Source organism: Neurospora crassa, linkage group VI, assembly GCF_000182925.2.
Source record: "Neurospora crassa OR74A linkage group VI, whole genome shotgun sequence".
NCBI lineage: Eukaryota > Fungi > Ascomycota > Sordariomycetes > Sordariales > Sordariaceae > Neurospora > Neurospora crassa.
Window position 1 is genome coordinate 1,773,888 of NC_026506.1, and position 27,347 is coordinate 1,801,234.

The 27,347-nt window shown below is 44.2% G+C and overlaps 4 protein-coding genes across 4 annotated transcripts; 2 read left to right on the forward strand and 2 right to left on the reverse strand.

The window, feature by feature from the left end:
* Nucleotides 1–3,168: 3,168 nt before the first annotated feature.
* NCU10009 (ATP-binding cassette transporter) lies at nucleotides 3,169–8,666 on the forward strand. The gene is made up of 3 exons (XM_952977.2): nucleotides 3,169–3,416; nucleotides 3,525–7,963; nucleotides 8,042–8,666. The coding sequence occupies exons 2-3, from the start codon at nucleotides 3,557–3,559 to the stop codon at nucleotides 8,069–8,071; spliced, it is 4,437 nt and encodes a 1,478-aa protein (XP_958070.1). The 5' UTR covers nucleotides 3,169–3,416; nucleotides 3,525–3,556; the 3' UTR covers nucleotides 8,072–8,666.
* Nucleotides 8,667–8,810: 144 nt separating this feature from the next.
* NCU10010 (hypothetical protein) lies at nucleotides 8,811–10,385 on the reverse strand. The gene is made up of 3 exons (XM_952978.2): nucleotides 9,831–10,385; nucleotides 9,366–9,699; nucleotides 8,811–9,304 (listed from the first exon to the last, which is right to left on the reverse strand). The coding sequence occupies exons 1-3, from the start codon at nucleotides 10,258–10,260 to the stop codon at nucleotides 8,998–9,000; spliced, it is 1,071 nt and encodes a 356-aa protein (XP_958071.1). The 5' UTR covers nucleotides 10,261–10,385; the 3' UTR covers nucleotides 8,811–8,997.
* A 959-nt stretch (nucleotides 10,386–11,344) lies between these two features.
* On the reverse strand, nucleotides 11,345–13,880 carry NCU10011 (hypothetical protein). Its single transcript, XM_952979.2, has 3 exons — nucleotides 13,351–13,880; nucleotides 12,816–13,287; nucleotides 11,345–12,756 (listed from the first exon to the last, which is right to left on the reverse strand). The coding sequence occupies exons 1-3, from the start codon at nucleotides 13,467–13,469 to the stop codon at nucleotides 11,782–11,784; spliced, it is 1,566 nt and encodes a 521-aa protein (XP_958072.2). The 5' UTR covers nucleotides 13,470–13,880; the 3' UTR covers nucleotides 11,345–11,781.
* Nucleotides 13,881–14,475: 595 nt separating this feature from the next.
* Nucleotides 14,476–16,532, forward strand: NCU10012 (hypothetical protein). The gene is made up of 3 exons (XM_952980.2): nucleotides 14,476–14,875; nucleotides 14,947–15,007; nucleotides 15,079–16,532. The coding sequence occupies exons 1-3, from the start codon at nucleotides 14,823–14,825 to the stop codon at nucleotides 15,859–15,861; spliced, it is 897 nt and encodes a 298-aa protein (XP_958073.1). The 5' UTR covers nucleotides 14,476–14,822; the 3' UTR covers nucleotides 15,862–16,532.
* The last annotated feature ends 10,815 nt before the right edge of the window (nucleotides 16,533–27,347 follow it).

The following is a 27,347-nucleotide window of genomic DNA, read 5'->3' on the forward strand; positions in this document are numbered from 1 at the left end:
TTTAATAATAGAATTAAATCCTACTATAGCCCCGCTAGGATAATTATAGCATTATATATTTCCTTCGCTAATATTATATTTAATATAAAATTATTAGTTTTAATACGAAATTGAAATAATTATTGCTATTAATTAATATTAGAATTCTACTTATAAAACTAGGAGTAACTAAGGATAATTTCTATAGCCGGGGATTTAATTATAGTAAAAGTAATTCGCTTTATCTACTTAATATTATAGGAGTTACATATTTTAATAAGATAGGTAATTATACTATATATAGGAATAAGCCGAAGGGAGAAATTAATAAGATAATAGGGTATAAGATTAATTTTTATATTCGATAAGAGTAAATACCTACTAATTAGGTTTAACTCCGCGCCCGAATTTATTAACCTTCGTATACTCTATTAATTTCTAAGAGTCTTTATTAATAACCTCGTCTTTAAGTATATTTATAATTTACTTACATTATTCTAAGTGGTTGTAACTACTATTCTAACTATAATTGGTTTAGTATTCGCTCTATATAAAGGGGTATTAATAAGGATAGGGTAATTCTGTATTAAATAGCTAATTTAATTGTAATTATAATAGGTTCGGTTTAAGTACGCTACTATAAAATAGCCCGTTATACTATATTTATAATAGGTATTCGGCGGCTTCAATTAGGTATATTAGCTATATATATAACCTTTTTAGTAATAAAGGGAATAAATAAGATTGGGATTTATTTAGAAAGTAGTAGGGGGGCGATAGGGAAATTTAGGGGGGTTCGTACTATAGGATAATTGAAAAGGGGTGTTCGAAGAGGAAGTAGGAGGGTGCGAAGATAAAGAAGACGATAGATTATACCTTAAAGATATTTAGTTTTAGTAATATAATATAAATAGTTTAATATTCTTTAGGCCTTCTAATTATTCTATATATACTATTACTTTATTTATTATATTAATACCGGTTATTAAGAAAACGCCTTATTTAAAGAAGGGGTACAATTAATTAATTTAAGTAATAACCTAAATATATTCCGGTTAATTGTATAATAGGTTGAATTTTTTAGTATAATATTAGTTATAGAAATCACGAACGGTTTCCGAAGCGCCTTATTATATACGTTCGAATTTATTAAAAGCGGATTATTTAATAGCTTAAATATTATTATTATATTTAGTTTCTAAGAAAATATAGAGGTTACTCTATATAGGCGTATTACAAACCGTATTGTACTTAGGCTTACTATAGAGAATTAATATATATTTAATTTATACATTCTTAGAATTACTTTTAATATAATTAATAATAAACGAGAGGGAAATATAGGAGTATTTTTGAAAATACGCGTTAATATTATAGAAGTAATTCTACAATTATAAGAAATTTTTGCTAGTAAATTTAGTAATATTATATTTAAACTAATATTCAGTACGGGCTAGTATAATTATAGTTAGTAAAGGAATAGCTATAACGACGGCCGTTAACAAAGGGGTAGTAAGGGGATTTATAATAGAAATATAAATCTAATTATAAAAAAAGTAATTCTAATAATAGAACCCGACGGGGATAGGGGGGTAATTTCCTATGGAATTTTATTCAGTAAGGTTTACAAAAGCGAATTACTTTTATTAGAATATATATGAAGGGAGGTAATTGAGGAGGAATTTAATTGCGGCGAACCGAGACTCGAATAATTGTTACTTATATACGAACTTATTAGCTTCTAAGATTTGGGGGTATAAATAGGGAGCCCGGGGTAATATAGGAGGGTAATTTTTATTATTATTTTCTTCGACGGACTTTATAATAGGCTAGTATTATTATAATAAAGGCGGAGGAGGTTAAATTATTTTAATTATAGTAACTATAAGGGTAGTAGTACGAGAAGGATGAGGAATAGCTTCGACGGTACGAGAAATAAATTAGCTATTATATATATATATTTTAACGGTATCGGCTCAATTCCTAAAGGAAGAATTATTAATTTATTAAGAACGTAGGCGAAAGGTAGGCTAAGGTAACTACGGTCGTAGTTATACGTAAGGGATAGTAAATTAAGGGTTAATCTAAAGATATATTAATAGCTACTAATTATAATAAGATACGCTCCGTTAAACCTCTTTTATACTTGTATAAACTCTATTTATCCGCTAACGAGCATTATAGAGCCTTGTACTAGTCTGGCGCCTCGGTATAGTGCTGGATTATCCTTCTTACGAACTTAACCCGATATAAGCGTTATCGTTAATAATCCTACGCTTCGGTAGACGAAGGGGAGCAGTAGCCGCTGAGGTGCTTCTGTGTACGGGCTCTTAGCCTCCTAACAGGTAGTACTAAAATAATTAATTTAATTGGGGAAGCTACTTTACTATTATCATTACCTAATAAATAAAATAAAGTATTAAAAGCCCGCTTCTTAAGAATAAAGCGGATAAAGAACTATTACTCAACCTTATTATCGTCGCTAGAATCCTCTTCGCTACTAGAAATCTTAATAGGTATTATAGGCTTAGAAGGGGACGATAGCAGCTTTAGGACTAAAATTAGAACTAATTTTAACTCTAGCACAATAACCTTCCCCTTTTTAACAGCAGTCTTTTTAATAATAGTCTTCTTAATAGTAATTTTAATAAGAGTAGCCTTCTTCTTAAGTAAAGTAATTTTAAAAATAATTTTAATAAACTACTTAACTTTATAGCTCTTCTTTCTAAAGCGGGATAAAGCGCGTTATAGAATTATTAAACTAGGATCTTCCTAATCTTAATCTTCATCGAAGTAAACTACTAGTACGCTACTTCAAATATAGGATTGCTTTACGCCGGCGGGCTTTAAATTAAGGATTATTTTAGAAGGTATTATTGCGATGGATTTAATTAATTATTAGTGTTGTAATTACTTTGTACGTTGAAATAGCTTTAAATTGATGTAGAAATTGTTGTAAAATGATGAATTTTGACGAAGTTGTGCAATACAGAAGTGCGGTGTGTGTGTGTGTGCACGCACACACACCTCTTGCCAAGACTGTACAGGCGATTGAGTGTGGGAATGGCGGATGTGCCATTGGAGACGAAAAGGGTCTAGCTGGTCCATGGCAGCTTCGAAGCAACTTGATGGAACTTTGGGACCCGATGGAGGGTTGGACCCGTTTCTACAAGGCCTTTTCAAATTTATTTTATTGATTCCCCCCTCGTTGTTTCCCCGTGAACTGTTCCTACCCTCCTTTGCATCACTTCGTCATCGTCTTGACAGGCGAAGAGTGTGGCATATAGCCCTTGGTCAACCTCCTGTGGTTGCGCTCGTCTGATCTGGACGAAAGGGTTCTGTCCCCTTCACATCACTCTTGTTTCCGTTGACTTGGGCTTTCAGCCCTTCTACTTGTCTCTCATCATCCACTTAGTCTTCGTTATCGAGCACAGTTAGTGAGTAACCTTTCCTTACCATTCCCAGTCGAAGCAGCACCTGTAATAATCAAACTTTTTCATATCTTCGATATAACAAGAATAACTAAAATCTGTTCTACCCAGCAGTAATAACCAAATTGTGCTTTACACCAGTCCACATGGACTCAACCACAGCTGGGCGGAAGCCCAGCATCGAAGGGCCCAACCCAACCGAACCGCCATCCACCAGTGCCTCTTCAAGGACCCAGGACATCGAGGAGCTTCGTGAGGAGGCCCGCCGCAACAACCCCAACGGCCTTAGCCGCGCTGTCTCCGGTATCTCTGTCGAACAAGCTGAGAACGACTTTCGCGAGCTGCGAAGGGAGTTGTCTCGCGCGAGTCGTACTCAGAGCCATGCCAATAGGTCGACACACCATGGAGACGCCGAGAAGGGACAGATGCACGTCGAAACCTCATCTGAGAGTGCGCCGGAGCAATTCGACCTTGAAGCTGCCCTGCGTGGCGATCTGGAGGCAGAAAGGGAAGCCGGCATCCGCCCCAAGCATATCGGTGTTTACTGGGACGGCTTGACTGTGAAGGGTATTGCTAGTAGCACTAACTTCGTCAAGACGTTCCCCAACGCCTTTATCGACTTCTTCGACGTCGTCACTCCTGTCGTCAACATGTTGGGTCTTGGTAAGAAGATGCCCGAGGCGACCTTGCTGCACAGCTTCAGAGGTGTTTGCAAGCCTGGAGAGATGGTCCTGGTCCTCGGAAAGCCGGGCTCTGGATGTACCACGTTCCTCAAGAACATTGTCAACCAGCGCGATGGGTTCACGTCGGTTACTGGTGATGTGCTCTATGGACCCTTTACGTCTGAAGAGTTCCTTCAGTACCGCGGCGAGGCCGTCTACAACATGGAGGAGGACATGCACCATCCTACCCTCACGGTCGAGCAGACTCTTGCCTTCGCTCTGGACGTCAAGATCCCCGGCAAGCTTCCCCCTGGTATCACAAAGCAAGATTTCAAGGAGAAGGTTATCACCATGCTCCTCAAAATGTTCAACATCGAGCACACTCGTCACACCATCGTCGGCAACCCCTTCGTCCGTGGTGTTTCTGGTGGTGAGAGGAAGCGTGTTTCCATCGCTGAAATGCTTATCACCAACGCCTGTGTTTTGTCCTGGGACAATAGCACCCGCGGTTTGGACGCTTCAACTGCTCTCGACTTCGCCAAGGCGCTCCGTATCCAGACGGATCTGTACAAGACGACCACCTTTGTTTCGCTGTATCAGGCCTCGGAAAACATCTACAAGCTCTTTGACAAGGTCTTGGTTATTGACGAGGGACGCCAAGTCTACTTTGGTCCTACTTCGGAAGCCAGAGGTTACTTTGAGAGCTTGGGCTTTGCTCCACGCCCACGACAGACCACACCCGATTACGTTACTGGCTGTACCGACGACTTCGAGCGTGAATACCAAGAGGGCCGTTCTCCAGAGAACGCACCTCACAGCCCGGAGACACTGGAGGCGGCGTTCAACGAATCCAAGTTTGCTCGGGAATTGGAACGTGAGATGGCGGATTACAAGCAATCACTCGTTGAGGAGAAGGACAAGTACGAGGATTTCCAAATCGCTGTCAGGGAACAAAAGCGGAAGGGTGCTGGCAAGAAGTCGGCTTACTCCGTTGGATTCCACCAGCAGGTCTGGGCTCTGTTGAAGCGCCAGTTCGTTCTCAAGATGCAGGATCGCCTTGCTCTCGCCCTCTCGTGGCTGAGGAGTATTGTGATTGCCATCGTCCTCGGTACTCTGTATCTCAATCTCGGTCAAACCTCCGCCAGTGCGTTCAGCAAGGGTGGTCTCATGTTTATCTCTCTGCTGTTCAACGCTTTCCAGGCCTTCTCGGAGTTGGCAGGAACTATGCTTGGACGAGGTGTTGTCGAACGCCATAGGCGTTATGCATTCCATCGTCCTTCGGCTCTCTGGATCGCTCAAATCTTTGTTGATCAGGCTTTCTCTGCGTCTCAGATCATGTTGTTCTCAATCATCGTCTACTTCATGACAAATCTGTTCCGCAGTGCTGGCGCCTTTTTCACCTTCTACCTCATGATCTTGTCCGGCAACATTGGCATGACTCTCTTTTTCCGCATTATCGGATGCGTGAGTCCCGATTTCGATTATGCCATCAAGTTTGCCGTTGTCACCATCACCTTCTTTATCACCACATCCGGCTATCTGATTCAGTACCAGTCGGAACAGGTTTGGCTGAGGTGGATCTACTGGATCAATATCTTGGGTCTATCGTTCAGCTCGATGATGGAGAATGAGTTTTCAAAGATCGATATGACTTGCACCGACGACTCCTTGATTCCTGCTGGTCCCGAGTACACCGACATCAACCACCAGGTTTGCACGCTTCCCGGTTCGACTCCCGGCACCAAGTTCATCTCCGGCAAGGCCTACATCTCGCAAGGCTTCTCCTACAATGCCAGCGATCTGTGGAGGAACTGGGGTATCGTCTTGGCACTGATCATCTTTTTCCTCATTATGAACGTCGTTCTAGGCGAAATCATGAACTTCAGCGGCGGAGGCAGCCTCGCCAAGGTCTTCCAGCGACCCAACGAAGAGCGTAAGAAACTCAATGCGGCGCTGCAAGAGAAGCGTGATGCCCGCCGCAAGGCCCGGAAGGAGCATGATGGTTCGGACCTCAAGATCAACTCGGAGAGCATTCTTACTTGGGAGAACCTTACCTACGACGTCCCTGTCCCCGGTGGCACTCGCCGCCTGCTCAACAACGTCTTCGGATACGTCAAGCCCGGTCAGCTCACTGCCCTCATGGGCGCTTCGGGAGCCGGAAAGACTACCCTTTTGGATGTCCTTGCTGCGAGGAAGAACATCGGTGTTATTGGTGGCGATATCCTGGTCGATGGCATCAAGCCTGGTAAAGAATTTCAGCGTAGCACATCCTATGCCGAACAGCTCGACGTTCACGACCCCTCGCAGACCGTTCGCGAGGCCCTTCGATTCTCTGCCGACCTTCGGCAGCCTTTTGAGACACCCCGGGAAGAGAAATACGCCTACGTAGAGGAGATCATCTCCCTTCTAGAAATGGAGACCTTTGCCGATGCCATTATCGGCTCTCCCGAGGCTGGTTTGACCGTTGAACAAAGAAAGCGAGTGACCATCGGTGTCGAGCTTGCCGCCCGTCCGCAGCTGCTCCTGTTCTTGGATGAACCCACCTCGGGCCTCGACAGCCAGAGCGCCTTCAATATCGTCCGCTTCCTCAAGAAACTCGCCGCTGCCGGCCAAGCCATTCTCTGCACCATCCACCAGCCCAACGCCGCCCTGTTCGAGAACTTTGACCGCCTGCTCCTCCTCAAGTCCGGCGGCCGCTGCGTCTACTTTGGAGACATTGGCAAAGATGCCTGCGTGTTGAGCGACTACCTCAGCCGTCACGGTGCTGTGCCCAAGGAGACCGATAACGTAGCCGAGTTCATGCTCGAAGCCATCGGCGCCGGTTCCGCCCCGCGCATCGGCGACCGCGACTGGGCCGACATCTGGGCCGACTCGCCAGAGCTCGCCAACGTGAAGGACACCATCCAGCAAATGAAGGAAGCTCGCAAGAGCGCCGGCGAGCAAGTCAACCACGACCTAGAGCGCGAGTACGCTTCCCCTCTTTGGCATCAGCTGAAGGTGGTCACGCACCGGACCAACCTCGCCCTCTGGCGCTCGCCCAACTACCTGTTCACCCGCGTCTTCTCCCACGCCGTGATTGCGCTCATCACCGGTCTGACCTTCCTCAACCTCGACCTCTCGCGCGAATCTTTGCAGTACAAGGTCTTCGTCTGCTTCCAGGTCACCGTCCTTCCCGCCATCGTCATCTCCCAAGTCGAAGTCATGTACCACATCAAACGCACCATCTTCTTCCGCGAGCAGTCGTCAAAGATGTACAACTCCTTCACCTTTGCCGCGTCCATGGTCATCGCCGAAATGCCCTACAACATCTTCTGCGCCGTCATCTTCTTCGTGTTTGTGTACTACATGCCCGGCTTGAACTCGGAATCCTCGAGAGCGGGGTATCAGTTCTTCATGGTGCTCATCACCGAAGTCTTCTCCGTCACCATGGCGCAGTGCTTGTCCGCCTTGACCCCGACAGTCTTTATCTCGAGTCAATTCGACCCCTTCATCATGATCACCTTTGCCCTCTTCTGTGGCGTCACCATCCCGGCGCCGCAGATGCCCAAGTTCTGGCGCAAGTGGCTGTACGAGCTAAACCCTTTCACTCGTCTCATTGGCGGCATGGTGGTCACCGAGTTGCATGACTTGCCCGTCATCTGCAAGGACTATGAGCTGCAATCTTTTACTGCTCCCGCGGGACAATCCTGTGGGGAGTACATGGAACCTTTCTTCAAGAGGGGAGGAGCGGGTTACTTGGTGAACAACGCCACGAGCGCGTGTCAATACTGCGCGTACAAGGTGGGCGATCAGTTTTATGAGCCACTGGGGATCAGCTTTGATAACAGGTGGAGGGATTTGGGGATTTTCTTGGCCTTCATTGGGAGTAATTTGATTATTCTTTTCATGGCGGTAAGTTTTTGCACATCATACCCTTCAAAACTATCTAATCGAGGAGTAATTTGCTAACTGTTGGTGACAATCTTTCAGAGCCGATACCTCAACTTCAACAGGCGTTAAGCCCCTTTTCTTTCATATTGCCAGCCGACGACTTGAGTTTACGGACACACACAGTCGGTCGCAAACAGATATTCGCAATCGTAATTCACCCACCCAGTCAGCCTTGGATGTCGAAAGGGACTACTTTTGTTACCCTTGGAAAAAGCATTCCTCGTACGAACTACCTACCGACTTGCATTATCACCTTTATCTTTTTTGAAACTTCTCTCCGAGGGTTCCGGCAAAGCAAAAAACTTGACGGTTCACTCGCGACTTAATTTACCTTACCAACAGCATTTTGTAATGGGATCTGTCAACATATAGTTGGACACACACACACACATAGAATTGGGGTTTACGGAGGAAAAGACAGCGAGGCTTCCGAAGGTGTTGGAAAACACAGCTGAGTGTGGATTTTTTTGGACAAAGGTGGTGGAACTTGACGGTGAGGGGGTCAAAAGTATTGGAGTGGTGGATGATGTTATTTGACGCGGCAGATGAAGTAGATGATGACAAATGCGACGGCATGTATGCATGATCATGAAGAAGAAGCAGAAGAAGACACGAATACTGGAGGTACTCTTGCGTAATTCTTATCAAGGCGTGAACTTTGTAAAACTCGGTGAAGCCGTCTTTTCTTGGTGTACCTCTTCGAAGGAGGTTGTAAGTCTCGGGGAATGGAACCACTAAAGTATTCATAACCTTCCCTATCACGCCCACGGTGCACCTCCTCAACATCTACATGGACTTTTCCTCAGTCGAAGCGTATACCTGATTCTACCTGAATATAGAGTCTGTTCCATTACAGCATCCGTAACGATCCATATTCCACCCCTGTCAGGTTGGGGCACAATATACTTCGGCTTGATTATACCCCGCGTCCCACTTATCGACATATCTATAATCCCACTCGAACTATGCGTACGAGCTGCCCATCGTATCACGTTCTAAAGATACTTAGAAGAGATAGGGATGAACTTGGGTGTCTCCTTTTTCCACTTCTGGTACTTCTTGTCAGAGCCATACAGCTTGTCGTACTTCTTCTCGGCATACGGCACGCCCGTGACCTTCACCATCAAAAGAGTCACGAACGCAGGGCCGACTGTGCAGAAAAAGATGACCGAAAGGATACTCATGGGGGAGGAATCGGCAGCGGCCAGAGCCTCCCGAACGTCGTCAAACATAAGAACGCCGAAGGTAACGGTACAGATGCCCGTCCAGAGCATCGACTCGCCCACGTAGTTTGGGAATTGGCTATTGTCAACTTGCATTAGTACCAGAAAATGGTTGTGAGAGTAAAACAGTGAAAACGCACCACTGGGACCATAAGCCGCTGGTGAGGAACTGCTCGTCGTGTACCTTATCCCGCTTCCCCTTTTGCCATTTGCTCTTCTGGTAATCAGCAATGACTTCTGTCACGAAGCCGATAACCCACAATTTAAAACCCGAGAGGTCCGTGGGCTTGATATTTTGGATAGAAGGAACGCCGGAGGGGATTGAGTTGACGGCAATCACAGGAAGCATGCAAAAGATGACCCAGGTAGCCTGGCCGATGAAGGCCCTGAGGTAGCGGCGCGGGTTGATCCGGATCTCATCGAAGCGGCGGTCGTGGCCTTCACGAAGAATGCGGCGAAAGAGGTAGACTCCCACTACGATGTCGTCGAAGTATTAGTTGACTGCCCGTCCTCGTCGACAAATTCGGGAAATGGAATGGTTCTCGAGGTGGGTAAAGAAGTAGCAATTGTTTCCTGCCATTAGCCGAAGTTCGGGGGTCACTTACACCTCACAGCCCAAATAGTGACCGCACCGCTCAAGGCAAGCTGTCTCCAGTGGTAGTCAACGGCGAGAGGGGTGCCAGCGGCGACGTCCTGAACAATGTTGCATCTTTTAAAGGGTGCCATCAAGAGGCTTCCCCATCCAGGTTGGGTTCCGGTAACCGCTTGGACGCCCTCATTGACTGCATCCGCAACTCGTTCAAGGTTATTCTCGGCATACTTGGCCCTAATGGCAGGGAGGTAGAGGCTCATGATGTTGACGATGAGGAAAGTAGACAACCCCGAGGCGTCAAAGAAGCGATCGGACTTGTAGATGATTGAGGGAATAGCCACGACAATCTGAATCGCGTAAGCGACCATGATGCAGGGGACGACAGTCCGCTTGAGTGGACTGGCGAAATTGGTCAAGTTGAGGAGGGACTGGATGATGGTCATTTTCGCAGTGTTGGCCCGGTCTCGGTGCTGCTAGACTTGAGTGTTTGGTGGTTGAACAACGACCGGGAGAGTTGTCGCGATGTCCTGAGAGTAAAGCAAAGGATGTGAAGGTGAGAAGAACTGGTCCTGGTAAAGAGTGAAGAAGAAGAGGGCTGGCCCAAGTTGAACAACAGTGAAACCTCCGCGGCCCTCTTGACGAGAAAAAAACGGATCCAAAGAGGCCCTCTGCGGAGGGGTTAGGGCAAGTGGTCCCAGTGAAGACTTTGCCGGAGCGGGACAATTGAAGGGAGAGAGTGGGACCGGGAGTCAGAGGGAGTGAAGGTTCCTCTAGTTCGTCTGGTGAAGTACTCGTGACCTTTCCCAAAGTGAGTGCTCCTTCCGTCCTTGAACCTTGAAGGCACAGAAATGATAAACGAGGAAGGGGCAACCTCCGTGGGGATCAGCAGGACAGAGCTGCGTATATCGACTTAACGCATGATGTGATCTAGACCTGGGATCCATGGGCTCATCGGTTGGAAGAGGTTCTGCCTGTTGTCTTTGGGAAGGCTGGCATCACGACTGGTGGTATTCAGTTTGAGATTTGATGGGAGGATCGGAGAGGTAGTTTTAACCTTGATACATTTTGGGAGAAGAGCCTTTGCAAGATGGGACTTGCTTAAAGATGAGCAATATGCATGGTAAGATACCTAGTCTGATTTAGTCGAATTCTGATTTTGTTCAATCGTGCTCTACAGCAAAAATCTCGATTACTGTCAACGTGTCTTTTAACCCGTAGTAGTTGTGTGTACTTATCAGTCGGAACATCTACCATCGATGGCTGCTTCTTCTCTCGGCTGTCCGGTTGCGGGGTTGCACAGCTTTTTGAAAGAACCTGCAAACCATCCCCATTTCGGTTTTCACAATATCAACTGATAAGGATTTAAGGTTATTGACAACCAAACCGGAGTAAGCTTACCGTGCCGGCGGGCGATTGTTGGGTCTGTGTTACGACGGAACGCGCCACGAGAAAAGACCGTACACGAGCTTGGTTAACGCCTTTGCGGTCGCGGCACTTGGCACCAGTCATGGTTCTCACCAGGTGTATGGTAAACTGGTTGATGGGATGGGGCTGCTAGGTTGTTCTGGGATAGGTGATCAATATCTGTTGTGGATCAACTTGTGCTAGACCCTGGGGCAATGCCATTCACGAACCCATCACATCGTGGGAGCTCCGGGAGAAAGGTTCTGGTCATTAGCTGCATGCCGCCAAGCTGTTACAACTGATGAACTCATGTAAACCTGTTGTGCTAGCATCAGTCCCGAATTCATGTCAACAAAGCCCTTGATATGGTGTAGCATGAGCGGAGAGACGATGTATCCTTCTGCCGGGATATAATACATTGAGCTGGATCTTCGTGTAACAAGACTAGGTAACGTTTATCGCAGAAACATCGGGTTGAGAACGAAGCCTTTGCCCATGGGTATCATGATGGTATAAAACAATGCTGAAGCCGTCTATATACGAGTGCCATCTAGTCGCTTTTAATGTTCGCTAAATCTGATTTCAGGTATGCGCACCAGTTTCTCTCGCTCTTCCCCGGTCAGAGTCTTTACTGTCACGGGTAAGCCGCCCTCCATAGGAAGTGTTAGACTGGTCTTGCTTGTCCTCTCCTCATCGCTAGTGGGGACAAAGTCAAACAGGCAGGCCATGGTTGGGATAACCTGTGCAGCAATGGCTTCCGCCATCTTCCGTCCCAGACAGGTCCTCGGTCCGCCATAAAAGACTGGGAACTCGGATGGGCTCCTTGATATCAGCTTGTTTCCATCCAGGAACCGCTCCGGTCTGAACTCGTCGGCATCGTCACCCCAAGTAAGTTTTGAGCGCTGCATGGCCCACAGACACCATACCAATATGGAGCTCTTGGGCAGAAAGGTGCCGTCGGGGAGCGTAACGTCTTCGTTGCATTGTCTGATCTCGAAGGGGATGGGTGGATAGAGACGGAGGACCTCGTAAAACACCGCCATACTGTAGGGCATGGTGACAGGGTTGAAAAGCGAGGAGTCGAACTGGTCCGGGGTGAGCGTAACATTTTTTTCTTTCAGCAGCTGCGTGGCTTCCTCGCGGATCTTGGCAACGACTCTAGGATGCCTCATCAAAAGGTAGAAGGTCCATGTCAAGGCTTGGCCGGTTGTGTCTCTGCCTGCAGAGAGATAGGTTAAGGCAGCATCGGCTACCATTTGCTCGTCCTGGATGGCATCGAGGAGGGACTGGATAAGACTGCCTGAGATTTGATCAAGCTTTCCCTCTTCCTCTCCGAACTCCTTTTCTTGGCGGTCTTGTACGGCTTTGGTAACAATATGCCTTCCAAAGTTCTTGACAACGGCGATCGACTTTCGAAGCTCTGCCCCCAGGAAGATTTCGGTTACGAACCACAGGGGATTCTGGAAACGTTCAGCAGTGCCGCCTGAGGCATAGTCAAAGGATACGGTGAACTCGTCGTCCGCATGCATTGCCATCTGAGTGTGTGTTAGTCTAAAGGATCCTTTTCAGCACGGTAGGTACCAAGAATACTTGCATTGTAGGCCATCTTGCCCATCAGTTTAGTGGTGATCTCATGAAAGACATGCTGTAGGTCGACCACGGTACCATTGGTACTTGACCGGAGCTGGGAAATGCTTTCGGAGAGATATTGGGGTAGGGCGACATCCGTGAGAACTCGCAAGTTGGCGGTGTTGAGAAAGCTTAGACCTGCTTTCCTCTGGGTTTTCCAAAAGTCGCCCTCGGCGTTGATGATGCCGTTGCCGAAAAGATCCCACGTTCGGCCCTTGACGAAATTGCCCTTGGTGAAGATTCCCTCATTCTTGAACACGTAGTCCAAGTTACGAGGGTCATGAATGAGAACTCCAGGAGGCAGGGTTGGAACTGAGATAGCAACAGTCTCGTAACCAAACTTGCGCTGACAGGCGTCAAACCAGCTGAACAGTTTCCATCTGGACTGGAGGAACTGGAGGCCATTCCCCACCAAAGGGAGGGTATTGGGTGGTTTCCTGTGTGCCAATATTGTTAGACTTTGTTGTGAGATGAGCAGGGGAAGTGATCAGGCCACTTACTTCAGACGCTCGCCATTTCTCTTGATGGTGTTCCACTGGCTAAGAACAAAAGCGCGTATAAGGAAGGCAACGAGGGCGACAGCAACGACGTAATGCGCCTTCTCGTGAATGATTCCCATGGTAGGAGGCAGGTCTGGTGATAATGTCGAAGGCAGGGTTCATGGACTCTTCTTGGAGGATGGACCAGCAGGAGGTGGACAGTCGGACCGCGACTCGTCAAGGAACGTGACAGCGAGAGTCACCTTTTGCAATGGTCGCGAATGTTCACGCTCGAGTGACAAGTTCTAGACTTGAAATGTTGGTCGCTCACAAGATGTGTTGAGAGTACATGGCCACAAAGTCAATCAAATTTTCCTCGTGGAAGTAACAGCAAGATGCGAAGAGAAGATGGGAAGCAGGCGAAGAAAAAGGTCGGGGGTTGCCTTGATGGGTAAGTAGAAAGGAAAGACCACCAGGCCGCAAAGTCGTAAGATCAAGAAAAGTCCAAATTGTGAACCCTTGCAGGCGATTGCAGCGTCCCGAACGAAAACAATGAATGATTCAATGCATTCATCCCAGCTGAACCTCGATTGTAGCGGATTGCCCCGCAGTCACACCAGATCGTGCAAGGAATGGCTCTGACCGGCTAAGGAAACAGTGCTTAGAAGACGTTGATAGTCAGTGTTAGTCAAGTATCGGAGTTGTGTCAACTTATGGTGGGTATATGTTATTGTTTTCTCTGTCCCCAATCCCACCATGGCCGTGAGCTATCCCTTCCTCAAACAATTCCTGTCTGAAACCATCCGTGTATTAGGGCCCGTTACGTATTCCACACGATGAAGGAGATTGTCACATCCTCCAAAACACTACCACATCTATGATCATCACGTTTTCACTGCGCAGACTTCCAAACTGTTTGGTCGTATCAAGCTGGACATCGCAAGGCGCTAACTGAGATAAGCACAAATACACTGTGCCTCTACCAAGTCAGCCTGGTACCTGCGCACGCGGATCGAGAGACGAGGGTATCCTATGCACGCCATTTGAGCTTGGAATAAGGTTTCCTGGAGATCATTGACATCATCAACTCGATCGCCCTTTCACATGCGCTGGACTGGCACGTCGCGACAAAGCTGCCAGATTTATCGGAAATGACCAGCCAAAATGGGAGGAAATACAGGCGTTGTTTTCAACTGAATTGTACCTGGGATTTTTGCGAGTTCATACATACAGCATACAATGCACTAGCCTAAGTTGCAGTTGCTCTTGCAGAGCTTCCAACATTGATGTGGAGACCGCTCTCCGCATCGTCTCAACTTTGTCGTGTCGGTCGTTGGGTCATCTGCATGGACGTGCTTGGGCCGATGCTCTAGCTGTATCGATAATCGCCCCCGACAGCCAATGTCGCCCTTCTTCCTCTTGATGGTCTGAACACCAATATTGCTCTAGACAATAAACTTTGACCTCAGCCTTTGGAGACCACACAAGACACGATGGCGCCTCTAATCCCCCGTATGCATCTGTTTGAGATCGACGACCAGCCGTGGTAAGTTTCGGCAACTGCTGTACCGTCGTTAAGGAGCGCCACAACAACTGACATCTTGGGCCGCCATCAAGGTTCCCACCGTGGCTTCGGTCAAAAGTCCAAGCAGCTCTGACAATAGCTTGGACAACCCACGTAAACACAACCCTCTTCCTCTTCTTGTTCTGGTAGTGTCACTAACACATCTACCTCCTTTCGCGCAACAGATTCCATTCCTTCAAGCTCAGTCCCCCGCCCAAACTGTTGCCAACCTTCTCTCCGACACGCTCGGCCATGCCGTATTTGACCATGTCTTCATCGACTTCTGCGCCGGCGGCGGCGGTCCCACGCCCTCAATCGAGCGCCATCTAAACGCCACTCTCCCGCCATCCTCCCAACAGAACGAAAAAGACGGAGTCCAATTCGTCCTCACGGACCTCCACCCACATGTCCCCGACTGGAAGAAAGCCGCGGCCGAGAGCTCACACCTCAGCTACGTCGCGGACCCCGTCGACGCCGCCAGCGCGCCCGCCGACCTGGTCGGCCAGTACAAGGACAAAGGCAAGAAGGTGTTCCGGCTCTTCAACCTGGCCTTCCACCACTTCGACGACCCGCTGGCGCGCGCCATCCTCAAGAACACGGTCGAGACCAGCGACGGCTTCGGCATCTTTGAGCTGCAGGACCGCACCCTGCCCGGTATGCTCCCGCCCATTCTCTTTGGCATCGGCATCATGCTGTTGGCGCCCTATTACGCCCTCTGCGTCTGGCACGAGCCCTGGACGCTGGTGTTCACGTACCTGATCCCCATCCTCCCCTTTGTTTTGGTGGCCGACGGCATCGTCAGCGCCCTGCGCACGCGCACCCCCGAGGAGGTGGCCCATCTGCTGCGCACGTGCGGGGCCGAGGGCGGACCAGCCGAGATCGAGAAGTGGGAGCTGAAGAGCGGAAAGAAGACATTTATGTGGCCAATTGGCAGGGTCAACTGGATCATTGCTACGCGAAAGAGGTAAGACCCGCCGTTCGGTGCGTGGCGACTCACACTGTCGTTTTGGTGGTATGCGCCCAAGTCAAAAGGTCAAATTGCATGGCTAGCAGGGGCTCGCATATGAAGGGAATTGGACCATGCAGTTGAGGTGGTTTCGTTTGGGGGAAGGCCGGATGGGATTCATCCATACACTGAGCCGCGTAACGTCACTAAACCGGTGACTCCGTCTGAGGGGTTTGTATCCCACCTCGAAGGGGGCTGGGAGTTTTGGACTGTTTCTCTGACATTGGTATTGTTGTTGTTGTCGTCGCGAGAAAAAGTGAAACTCGATCATTTAGATACCTGGCATGGATCCAAACAAGCAAAGCTTTGTTGTTCTGTAACTGCAAGGCCACTCGAGGGCCAGAGATTGTCAGCGACCTAACCCAAGGGTTTTGCCTACCTACCCATAACTCAACGGGAGCATTGGGGAAGATACAGGGCCTCCATGTCGATCATCTGGGGGTGGTGGTCGTCTGTAAGACTACAGTTACCGAAGCGGCAGGGTCGTTGACACAAAGAGCAGCAGTCTAAATTGTCGAGAAGGGAGTGTGGGAAAACTCGAGGTGTCGAAACATGTACAAACTGATTCTAGGGCTAAACATCCGGGATTTTTACAGAGATTAGCGAACTTACGTGACAGTCAGAACACTTGCTATATCATGATGAATGAAGCGATGATTGTCTACGAAAACTCGACCATAAGATGGCATGTTACCCTTCATTTGGGTACTAGTCTAGTATATCACAAACATCTACCCGCTGTGGCGAACCTGACTTGAATTGTAAAAGACGATATATTTCCCAGAAAGTTCCAAGATTCCAGATTGGCAAGCTTGCTACATGTAGCTCTTATGTTTTCGCCGGGGCAATCACTTCCATATCCATGTAGAATGATGTTGGGCACCTCTACCTAGCGAAGCAACATTGACCATTCCCTGTGGAATACATAACGAAAGGAGGTGTATATAGTTAGTTAATGCTAAAAAAAAGTGACCAAGAGGGGGATCAATAAGATCTCACCCGAAGCGATTTCCACTGAGCCTTCCATGTATTTACTTTCTTGCAATTCTTAACCTAAATTCATTCCGCAACTACGTGAGGTACACTACACTACTCCAACTTCGCCTGGCTCGGTTCGAATTGATTCAGAGGGACGAGATAGGTATGTTACCTCTACCTATGGACGAAGTAATCTGGGTAAAGTGTGAAAAGGTGTTGACATAAGGTGGGGTTCTGTGTCTGCGGAAATGCCGGTGGTAGACGGCTTCCATAAACCATGTCACCGTACATGTATCCGTACATGTATCCGTATGTACTTACTTATGTTACGTGGTTGGTTTGAGCGAGGACTAGAGGGAACGGGTTGATAGAAGGATAGTATCGCATTAAAGAGTGTTTGTTATCGCTCATGGGGAACTACCGGATGCCGGAGTTAAAAAGACGAGAATTATCCTGTTGATCTCGGACTTCAAGCGAATGAAGCTCCGTGGTGATCATCGACCAATGGAAGGTAACCACCGAGAACTTGAAAGTGTTAAACGGGAATAACATTTCCGCTATGTGCCTGTTTCATCGGATCACGGATCACGGCTAACGTCTGGCCGTCTGATCCGTTAGTGTAGGTGAGTGAGGGATGAGTGTCTTAGATATAATAAGTACGTACTGTACGCACCATCAAGATCGACGTTCTCCCGGATAGCGGCGGCTCGGCAGCCAGCTATGTGACTGGCGGACGAACATCAACAACTGGACTCACACACATTGCATGAACGGTGGCGATGTAGTCTATGGTACATGGCCAGGACCCGTGAGCCGGTCCGGAAAGCATCCAGTCTGTTACGGATGTACTTGCCGGTTGCTGTTTGGAGAGCACTTATACGGAAAGAAAGGTAAAATCAGACTAGCCACAAGAGGATAAACAAACCTAAGGGGATAAGAGGCTGGAGCGGCAGGGCGGCGTCCGTTCTTCTCAAACCGTCCAATCCGCTTTCGTAGGTTGGAAAACCTGGGGAGAGAAGTATGGAGCTGGGCAGGTCCCGGTTCATCTTCTTTTGCAACAAACCCACGTTTTCTCCCCCCCCCCCCCCCCCCCCCGGCACGAGCCAAGTCATCAGTGAGGGACTGGGATCAGGGTAAGATCCAATCCGGGGTAAGTTCGCCTCTTGGAGCCGAGGACCAACCGTCTTTTATGTACATACCCTGACGCCCAGAGAAGTCCAAGGCTCACTCAGTGCCTGAGCTCAGATCATGCGGGTGTAGCCGCCGAGCGAGTTCCCGACAACCACGGTCGGTTTTGGAATTCGCAGACGCACGAGCTTCAACGAATATGGATTGGATAGGTGGGAGACGGGAGAGCAGCACGAGAATCTCTTGCCGGAGTTGGTAACTTGGCCTGCAGCTCCCTCTTGTGGGAAATCGTAAAAACAATCGGCTGGATGTTTTGGATACCGATTCGTCGAGACAAACTCAACAGTGATCTTTCTGTCCCGTCGAAATCAGGCTCATCACGACGAACGTAAAGCGTTTCATTCTGTTTGATGGGAGAGATATTAAATCATAAACAAGCCACTGTAACTCTCCCGCAGGCTGAAAAGCTTGTAGACGCCTCTCCCGCAAATGGTTCTTCGGCTGGGTATTATCCAACAGTGGTTACTGGATAATCGGCTGATTTGGCGAGATGCAGGCTGTTGCTCAAGTGAGTTTAAGGAAAGAAGGCACGCGACACTGATGGTAGGTTTCCATTGAAAATTACCGAATAAATTCGCGAGTGAAATTCAATTCTGGCGGTGTTACCGTGGGTGAGGTTGATGTTGAAAGTGGAGTCACAGTCACAGAGGTTTAGTGTAGTGTAGTGTAGTGTAGAGGATCAAGTTGGACGGGATCCCGAGTCGGCGGATGTCGGGGGATCGGCAGAAGTGTAAGGGAGTCAGCGACCGGGGCCGAAAAGGTGCAGCAAAAGTAAGCCGGCCCAACGGAGCTGGGCTGGAAGACTCGCAGCGGGCTGCTGATGTCACACAATGGGAGAAACCGGAACAAGGGAGGCCAGGGTCTAGATCTTCATGTGCTTCAACCAGACCAAGTCGGGACAAGTCGAGGCAAATGCAAGGCCGATCCCGCCAACTTCCGCCCTCGTTGTCGATTCTGTAGGTAGCATTCAACATTGTTGTTCTTGGCTGTGCGATCCGGGAACTTGTGGCAGGTTTCACCTCTTCGGGCACTTTTTTGTATTGACACCTTGGCGATATTCCCAAACACCGGAACAAATCATGGTGAATACTAATATCACCATGAAGCTGTTCTCTCTCGTGGCCCGCAAATTTTGAATTCCAGAGTTCTGTCGGTCTGGAACCCATGTAGTGTACTACACTGCCTCAGCCTTGTATGCATTGGCCTGTAAACGAAGTCCAAAATAAACCTCTTTACCGCTTCTCTTTTTGTTGCCATGCTGTGTTCTCGTGACCTGATGCGGTCTGTTGACCCAGTGGGTGAGGGCCCCCTTTCATCCAAGGTACCTCTTCTACATCGCTCTTGAACCAAGTACACTGTAGCACACGATAGTTCCCGAACATCCAGATTCAGTGGTGATCACATGCCCGCCTTGCATCTTGACCGTTTCCATCATGGGCTCCGTTTCAAAAACCGACTCCATTACACTCCATTGCGCTCCAATACTACGTTTATTAGTCACCTTGGGGTTTCCAGGACAACAACTACAACAGCTTTTTCCCACGAGGAGTCACGATGGTTGCCCAGTTACGTAAAGACCCACACGCAGTTGCCCAGGTATCCCAAGTCATGCGCTAACAATGCCGAGAGTTCTGCCCGTGTTCTCGAAGCAGGCCGCCCAGAGAGATCCAGTTGGTTTGCTTCCAGAGTACACCACATCCCAACAAACTCATCCACGTCAAAGCCGGCAGAGAAGAGATTGTGTTGGGCCCAACGTCACATGGACTGTAAATTGATTGCTGCATGCCCTAGACTGTCGGTTTTGGTTACTGTTTTTTTTTTTTTTTCCATGGGGGTTTCGGGCAAAGTCGGAAGAGCAAGAGAGACACCAAAACGGTGCCGCCGATTGTTCTCGTCAACTGAACCTATGACGGAATGCCCGCCGTCGGCAACGACATGACAACAAACGTGGGTTGGTGGTAACATTGAGCGGGGCACGGCTTGGCGAGATTCAGGTACGCATGTCAGGTACCTTTGAGAGTGGAGTGGAACATTGAACGGAACGACGATGCAACAGCAGCATGTCGTCTTTTCACTATCGCCCGTCTTATCTGCGATTTGACCCGATGACGATAGGTATGTATTGGGACGAGAGGAGAACGGATTGCAACTCCGAAAACTTTTCGGAGTATAACTTACTCTTTCCACATTTGGAGGAAAAGGGAAACTCTGTTCAGGCGTATCATGGACTGAAATTGGAAAACCGGAAGAGCGGATGGAGATGGGAACCTGAAGTGGTCGGTTCCTGTCACTATGAAATGGCGGGGTCCCGCGCATCCGCTCGGATGGAGATGGTGGCCCAAAAAATTCTCCATTCTCCCATTCACAAATGCCGGGGTAAGGAAAGAAGAGGTCACAAAATGCGGGTTGTTGCGGGGTACCAGCACCGGTCAGGCTTTCCTTCCGCAAAGGTTTCCCCAAACCACGGCTTGGCATGGTGCATGGTGAATTCTCCAGAATATCAGGCTGCTGCCAAGGGCTGGGTATTTCCCAAGGCCCAGGTTCTCTGTTCAAAGCGTGTCGCCATCTCCATTTCTTGGCCTGCGATACCGTGTCAGTGACTAAAACTTGCAGCACCGCAGAGCCGCGAATTGGCGAACGAGTACCCTGCTAAGTACCGGATATAGTCATCCCAAAACTCTCGCTCTTTTATGTCTCTCCCAATTTCTCACCACTTGATTGGCTTGTCCTTCAATCCTTCGGAGTAAATCTTGCCCCCAATCAAAGAGTCGAACACGAGGGGAGTCGACAGCGTCAAAGCAAGCATAACCATACTTGACACAGGCAGCTTGCCGTCACAAGATACGTGTATGGATGAACTTTTGTCAACATCCTGGGCGCCCAATGCAGGGGAAATAGGAGTTCACCTTGACGACGGTGACGGGCTACTGGAGGTTGAGCCGTAAATGACGGTAATAGCCTGGAGAGGGTGTCATGTGCCCAGCAGAGATCGAAAACAGAGCTAGCTGAGTTTACGGGTTTCCACTTCAGCTTCTAAAAACAATGCTGTTCCCACACTCAATCGCCTGTGCAGTCTTGGCAAGAGGTGTGTGTGCGTGCACACACACACACCGCATTTGACAAATCTAGCCATTTAACATCGCTTTACACGACTCAACTCAATCGTTTAACATCGAAATCTGGCCAAAACTGGTACAAAAAGTCGATATTTTAATACTCTACGTCGTACAGTTATTTATTTTAATATTTACATTGTCTTTTAAACTATTATTAATATAGTATACTACCCTAATACCTATTAAAAGGTATTAATAATAATAATACTAATAAATGTCATGGGACTGGCGCCTGACCAGACATCTGGCTCTGACTGGCTAGACTTGAGTGCCAAGACGGTAGCCAGTATTGGGACTGCTCCAGCTGACTCGGGCCACGGTACTGAGCCTCCGGCACCCGGTCTTCTAGAGTATTCTCTAATTGCCTTAGGTTATAAGGCAGCTACTAGAGAGTATACAGCTATTTAAACTCTAGTACTCGAACGACCCGGAGGGTAGCGTTTTATCCTTTCTTTCTTCGTAGAACCTTAATATACATATATAAGGCTAATACCTACGTATTGCTCTACTATCCCCTTATATTAGGTTCTACCCTCTTATTAGTTAATTATTAAAAGGGAGGATAGTTTGTAGTTAATAGTATGGCGTATATTAGTATTAGAATAGTTTCTTTTTCTATACCGAACGATAATAATAATACCGATACTAATATAGAAGCTTCCTACAATTCTCTAATAATTAGGAGCGTTAGAGTACCCCCTAATATTATTAGCCTATTCAGCAATCTACTTTGAGTTTTATAGGCGAATTCTAAGCTAAAGGGGAAAGTCAAATTTATAATCCCTTTCTTTATTTACTTCCAACCTACTTTAAAGCCTGAATTTATATACTTTACTAAATAGAATTCTTCTAATAATAGTAGTAAGGATAAAGAGAAATCTAATACTAATAATAATTCTAATAGTAATTCTAGTAAATTATACCGGCGGAAACTACTCGAGCTCCTCTAATAGGATAGTAAACCTACTACCTTCCTCTTCTATTATAATAAATTAATTAAAATATATAATATAAATTTTAAGGCCGGTCTATACACTAATTTTAATACTATATAGATTAAAATCCTTAATACCCTACTAATTAATAAATAATAACGGCTAGAGGGTTACTAAACTACCTATACCTTCTCTAATAATAAAGACCTAACCGAATTATTTAAATAGATTTAATAAGTCTTTAGTACTTATTATACCTAGGACTACGCTCTTTGTTATAGCCTAGCATTGTGGACTACGGCACGCCCAGAAGGTATTAGGAAGCTAAGAGCTCGTACACAGAAGCACCTCAGCGGCTGCTGCTCCCCTTCGTCAACCGACGCATAGGATCACTAACAATAACGCCTATATCGGGTCGGGCTCGCGGGAAGGATAATCCGGCACCGCGCCGAAGCGCTAAACTAGTACGAAGCTCTATAATACTCATTAGCGGATAAATAGAATTTATATAGGTATAAAAGAAGTTTAATAGAATATAATTTATTATAATCGGTAATTATTAATATATTTTTAAATTAACCCCTAACTTACTATCCCTTACGTATAACTACAACCGTAGTCACCTTAGCCTACCTTTCGCCTACGTTTCTAATAAATTAATAGCTCTTCCTCCGGGAATTAAGCCAATACTATTAAAATATATATATATAGCAGTTAGTCTATTTTTCGCACCGCCGAAGCTATTCTTCGTCCTTTTCGTATTACTACTTTTATAGTTATTGCAATTAAAATAACCTAACCTCCTCCGCCTTTATTATAATAATACTAACCTACTATAGAGTCTATCGAAGAAGATAGTAATAAAAATTACCCCCCTACGCCGCCCTAGGCTCCCTATTTGTACCTTTAAACTTCGGAAGTTAATAAATTCGTATATAAATAGTAATTATTCGAATTTCAGTTTATTATAATTAAACTCCTCTTTAATTACCTTCCTTTATATATATCTTAGTAGGAATAATTCACTTTCATCAGCCTCGCTAAACAAAACTTAGTAGGAAACTACCCTCTTATCCCCGCCGGGTTCTATTATTAAAATTACCTCTTTTATAATTAAATTCGTATTTCTACTATAATTTCCTTTACTACCCCTTCGTTAGCGGCTATTACTATAATTACTCCTTTACTAGCTATAACTATATTAACCCGCACTAAATACCGTTCTAAATACAATATTACTAAATTTACTAGCGAAAGCTTCTTATAATTACAGAATTACTTCTATAATATTAATATATATTTTTAAAAGTACTCCTATATTTCCCTCTCGTTCGCTATTAATTATATTAAGGGTAATTTTAAGAACGTATAAATTAAATATATATTAGCTCTCTATAGTAAGCCCAGGTATAATACTATTTATAATATACTTACGTAGAGCGACCTCTATACTTTCTTAGAAATTAAATATAATAGTAATACTTAAATTATTAAATAATCTGCTTTCAATAAGTTTAAACGTATATAGTAAGGCGCTTCGGAAACCATTCGTAATTTCTATAACCGCTATTATACCGAAGAATTCAATCTATTATACAATTAATCGGAATATATTCGGGTCGTTACTTAGGCTAACCAATTATACCCCCTTTTTAAATAAGGCGTCCTTTCAACGGCCAGTATTAATATAATAAATAAAGTAGTAGCATATATAAAATAGTTAAAAGGCTTAAAGAATATTAAACCGTCTATATTACGTTACTAAAATTAAATATCTTTAAAGTATATTCCATCGTCTTTTTTATTTTCGTACCCTCTTATTTCCTTTTCAAATATTCTTTTTTAATCGTCCCATAGTAATAACCCTTCCGACTTTCCCTATCGCCCCCCTACTACTTTCTAAATAAATCCTAATTTTATTTATTCCTTTTATTATTAGAAAGGCTATACGTATAGCTAGTATACCTAATTGAAACTACCGAATACCTACTACGAATATAGTATAATAGGCTATTTTGCAATAATATGCCCGAACCGAGCCTATTATAATTATAATTAGGTTAGCTATTTAGTACGGAATTACCCTATCCCCGCAAGTGCCCCTTTATATAGAATAAATACTAAGCCAATTGTAGTTAGAACGGCGGCCGTAATTACTTAGAATAATATAAGTAAATTATAAATATATTTAAAAACGAAATTATTAGTAAAGACTTATAGAAATTAATAGAGTATACGAAAATTAATAAATTCAGGTACAAAATTAAACTTAATTAATAAACATCTATTCCCATTAAATACAAAAATTAATCTAGTACCCTATTATTTTATTAATTTCTCCCTTCAGCCTATTCCTATATATAATATAATTACTTATCTTATAAAAATATATAATTCCTATAGTATTAAACGGATAAAGTAAATTACTTTTACTATAATTAAATCCCCGGCTATAGAAATTATCCTTAATTACCCCTAATTTTATAAGTAGAACCCCGACATTAATTAGCGGCGACGGTTGTTTCGGTTTCGTATTAAGGCCGGCAATCTTATATTAAATATAATATTAGCGAAGGAAGTATATAACGTTGCAACCGTCTTAATAGGGCTTTAGTAGAATTTAATTCTACTATTAGACCTTCGGGAAATAGTAAGGGTAGAGGAGGGTTTCCGCCCTCCTACGTATACAAATATCCTATTCGGAATCCCCTCTTCCTTAATATTAGAATTTGTAGCCCTACCTATTGTAACGGAATTTACTAAATCGCCTCCGGTCCTTACCCCCCCAATAAAGGTTTTTTAAGTAGTATTTAATAACATTTACTCCGCCCTAGTACCCCCTACGGAACTAATACTACTATAACCCTTAGAATTATTAAAGGAAATAAAAAGCGAATTTGCCGTCCTTAAATTAATTATTCTACTAAAATACGAAGAATTCCAGTCGGTATTCGAAGCTTTAACTATACCCCTACCCTAATATAACCGGCTAGAGTATTATATTAATTTAATTGAAGGGGAATTGGCGCTTTAGGGACCAATTTATATATTAAATATTAAGGAATTAGAAGTATTATATAAGTAATTAGCAGAAATATTCTAAAAAGGATAAATTCGTCCTTCTATTAACCTAATAGGCGCCCTTATTATTTTTATTCTAAAGAAGGGTAAAAAGTTAAAGCTCTATATTAATTTTAAAGTACTAAATAAAATTATAAAAAAGAATTAGATAGTGTTACCCCTTATTTAAGAAATTCTCAATCGATTATCATTAATTAAAGTCTTTATAAAATTAAATTTAAAGGATACATATTATCGGATTCGGATTTAAGAGGGAGATAAAGAGAAAATAGTATTTTATATAAAGTATAAGCACTATAAATTCTTAATTATACTAATAGGATTAGCAAATACGCTAGCGATATTTTAAATATATATTAATAATATATTAGCAGGGTTAATAAATACAATATATATTATTTACTTTAATAATATCCTAATTTATAGTAAAAATAAAGAAGACTATATTAATTATATTAAGGAAATCCTTTAATAACTATAGGATTGTAACCTCTATATAAATTTAAATAAGTACGAATTTTATATAAAGTAAATATTATTCTTAGGATATATCATTTCCTTAGAAAGTATATTAATAGATTTAAAGAGGGTAATAATAATTATAAAATAGGAAGTTCTAGCGAATATTTATAATATTTAAATCTTCCTAGGGTTTACAGGGTTCTATTAATACTTTGTAATATTATATTCTAAAGTAATTATATCCTTAACGGAATTATTAAAGGGGGATAAATAGAGGTTGTTCGAATTTATAATAGAAGTAGAAGAAGTATTCGAAGAATTTAAAAAGCTATTCTAAGAAGCTCCTATATTGCGCTACTTTAATCCAATATTATAAATCCGAATAGAGATAAATATATTAAACTTCGTAATTGGGGTAGTTCTTATATAATTGTATAGCGATAGGTAGCACCTAGTAATTTTCTTCTCGAAGAAGAAATTGCTAGAGGAAATTAAGTATAAGGTTAGAAATAGAGAATTATTAATAATTATAAGAATATTAAAGGCGTAAAAGTAATATTTATTATATATAAATAAATTATTCCTAATAATTATAAATTACTTAAATTTATAGTATTTTTAAAATAAAGAATGGGCGAGCGCGAGGTAGAATTGGTGGGCGTTAGAATTAGTAATATATAATTTTAGGATTAAATATCATTTAAAAAAATTAAATTTAACGGATAAGCTATTAAGGAAATTATAATTGTAAGGGGGAGAACCGGAGGTAGGGGGCGACTACCTATTAATAAAAATTATTAAAAGGAATAAAGAGAAGGGTTGGGTAATAAAGGAAAATTAAGTATTGAAGGTACTAGTAAGATAGATAATTTTAATTAGAAAGGAAGTTTAAAGGACAGCAGTAGAAGAAAGGGAATAGCAATAGGATATAAGCGAAATAGAAGAGGGTTAGGCATTGGAGGACAAAAAAATTAAATTATAGGAAGAAAGGTAGAATTTGTAGGGGGAAAACAGGCTAAATAGGAAGGAGAGAAAGTAAAAGGAAATTAAGGACGATAATAGAAAGGATAGAGTAGCGAGGAAGAGGGTAAGGTTTGCGGGCGAAGCCGCCGCTAAATTAGGGAAGGAGAATAAAAGTATTATTATAAGAAATATCGGCGGATATATAGTAGTAGTAAGGGTATAGAAGGACGAAGAGTAGTTACTATTATTAGGGTAGTAGTTATTAGAGGCGTAAAAGGAGGATTTATTTATTATTAAAAAAGTATAGAAGAATAGCGAAGGGGGGAGACGAATAAAGAATTAGAAGATAGGGGAAGATAGAACGCTATAGTATTAATACTAAGTTTATATCCTAGAACGGATATAAGCCGAATTATTCTACGCTTACTATAATATAATAATAGCCGGATACCCGGGTTAAAGGAAAATATTAAAGTATATTAATTAATTCTATTACTAATTTACTATTATAATTAACGTTAAATCCTATATTTATAAATATTTAGCGTACTAAAAAGTTAAACCTTATAACTACCGATTATATAGGCTATTAGGGTCGTTACCTATCCTTATTATTCCCTAATAAAATATTTCATACAACTTTATTACTAGAATACTAAAATCATTCAACTCTATATCTAATCGGACCTACAATATAATCCTTATTATTATTAACCGTTTTACTA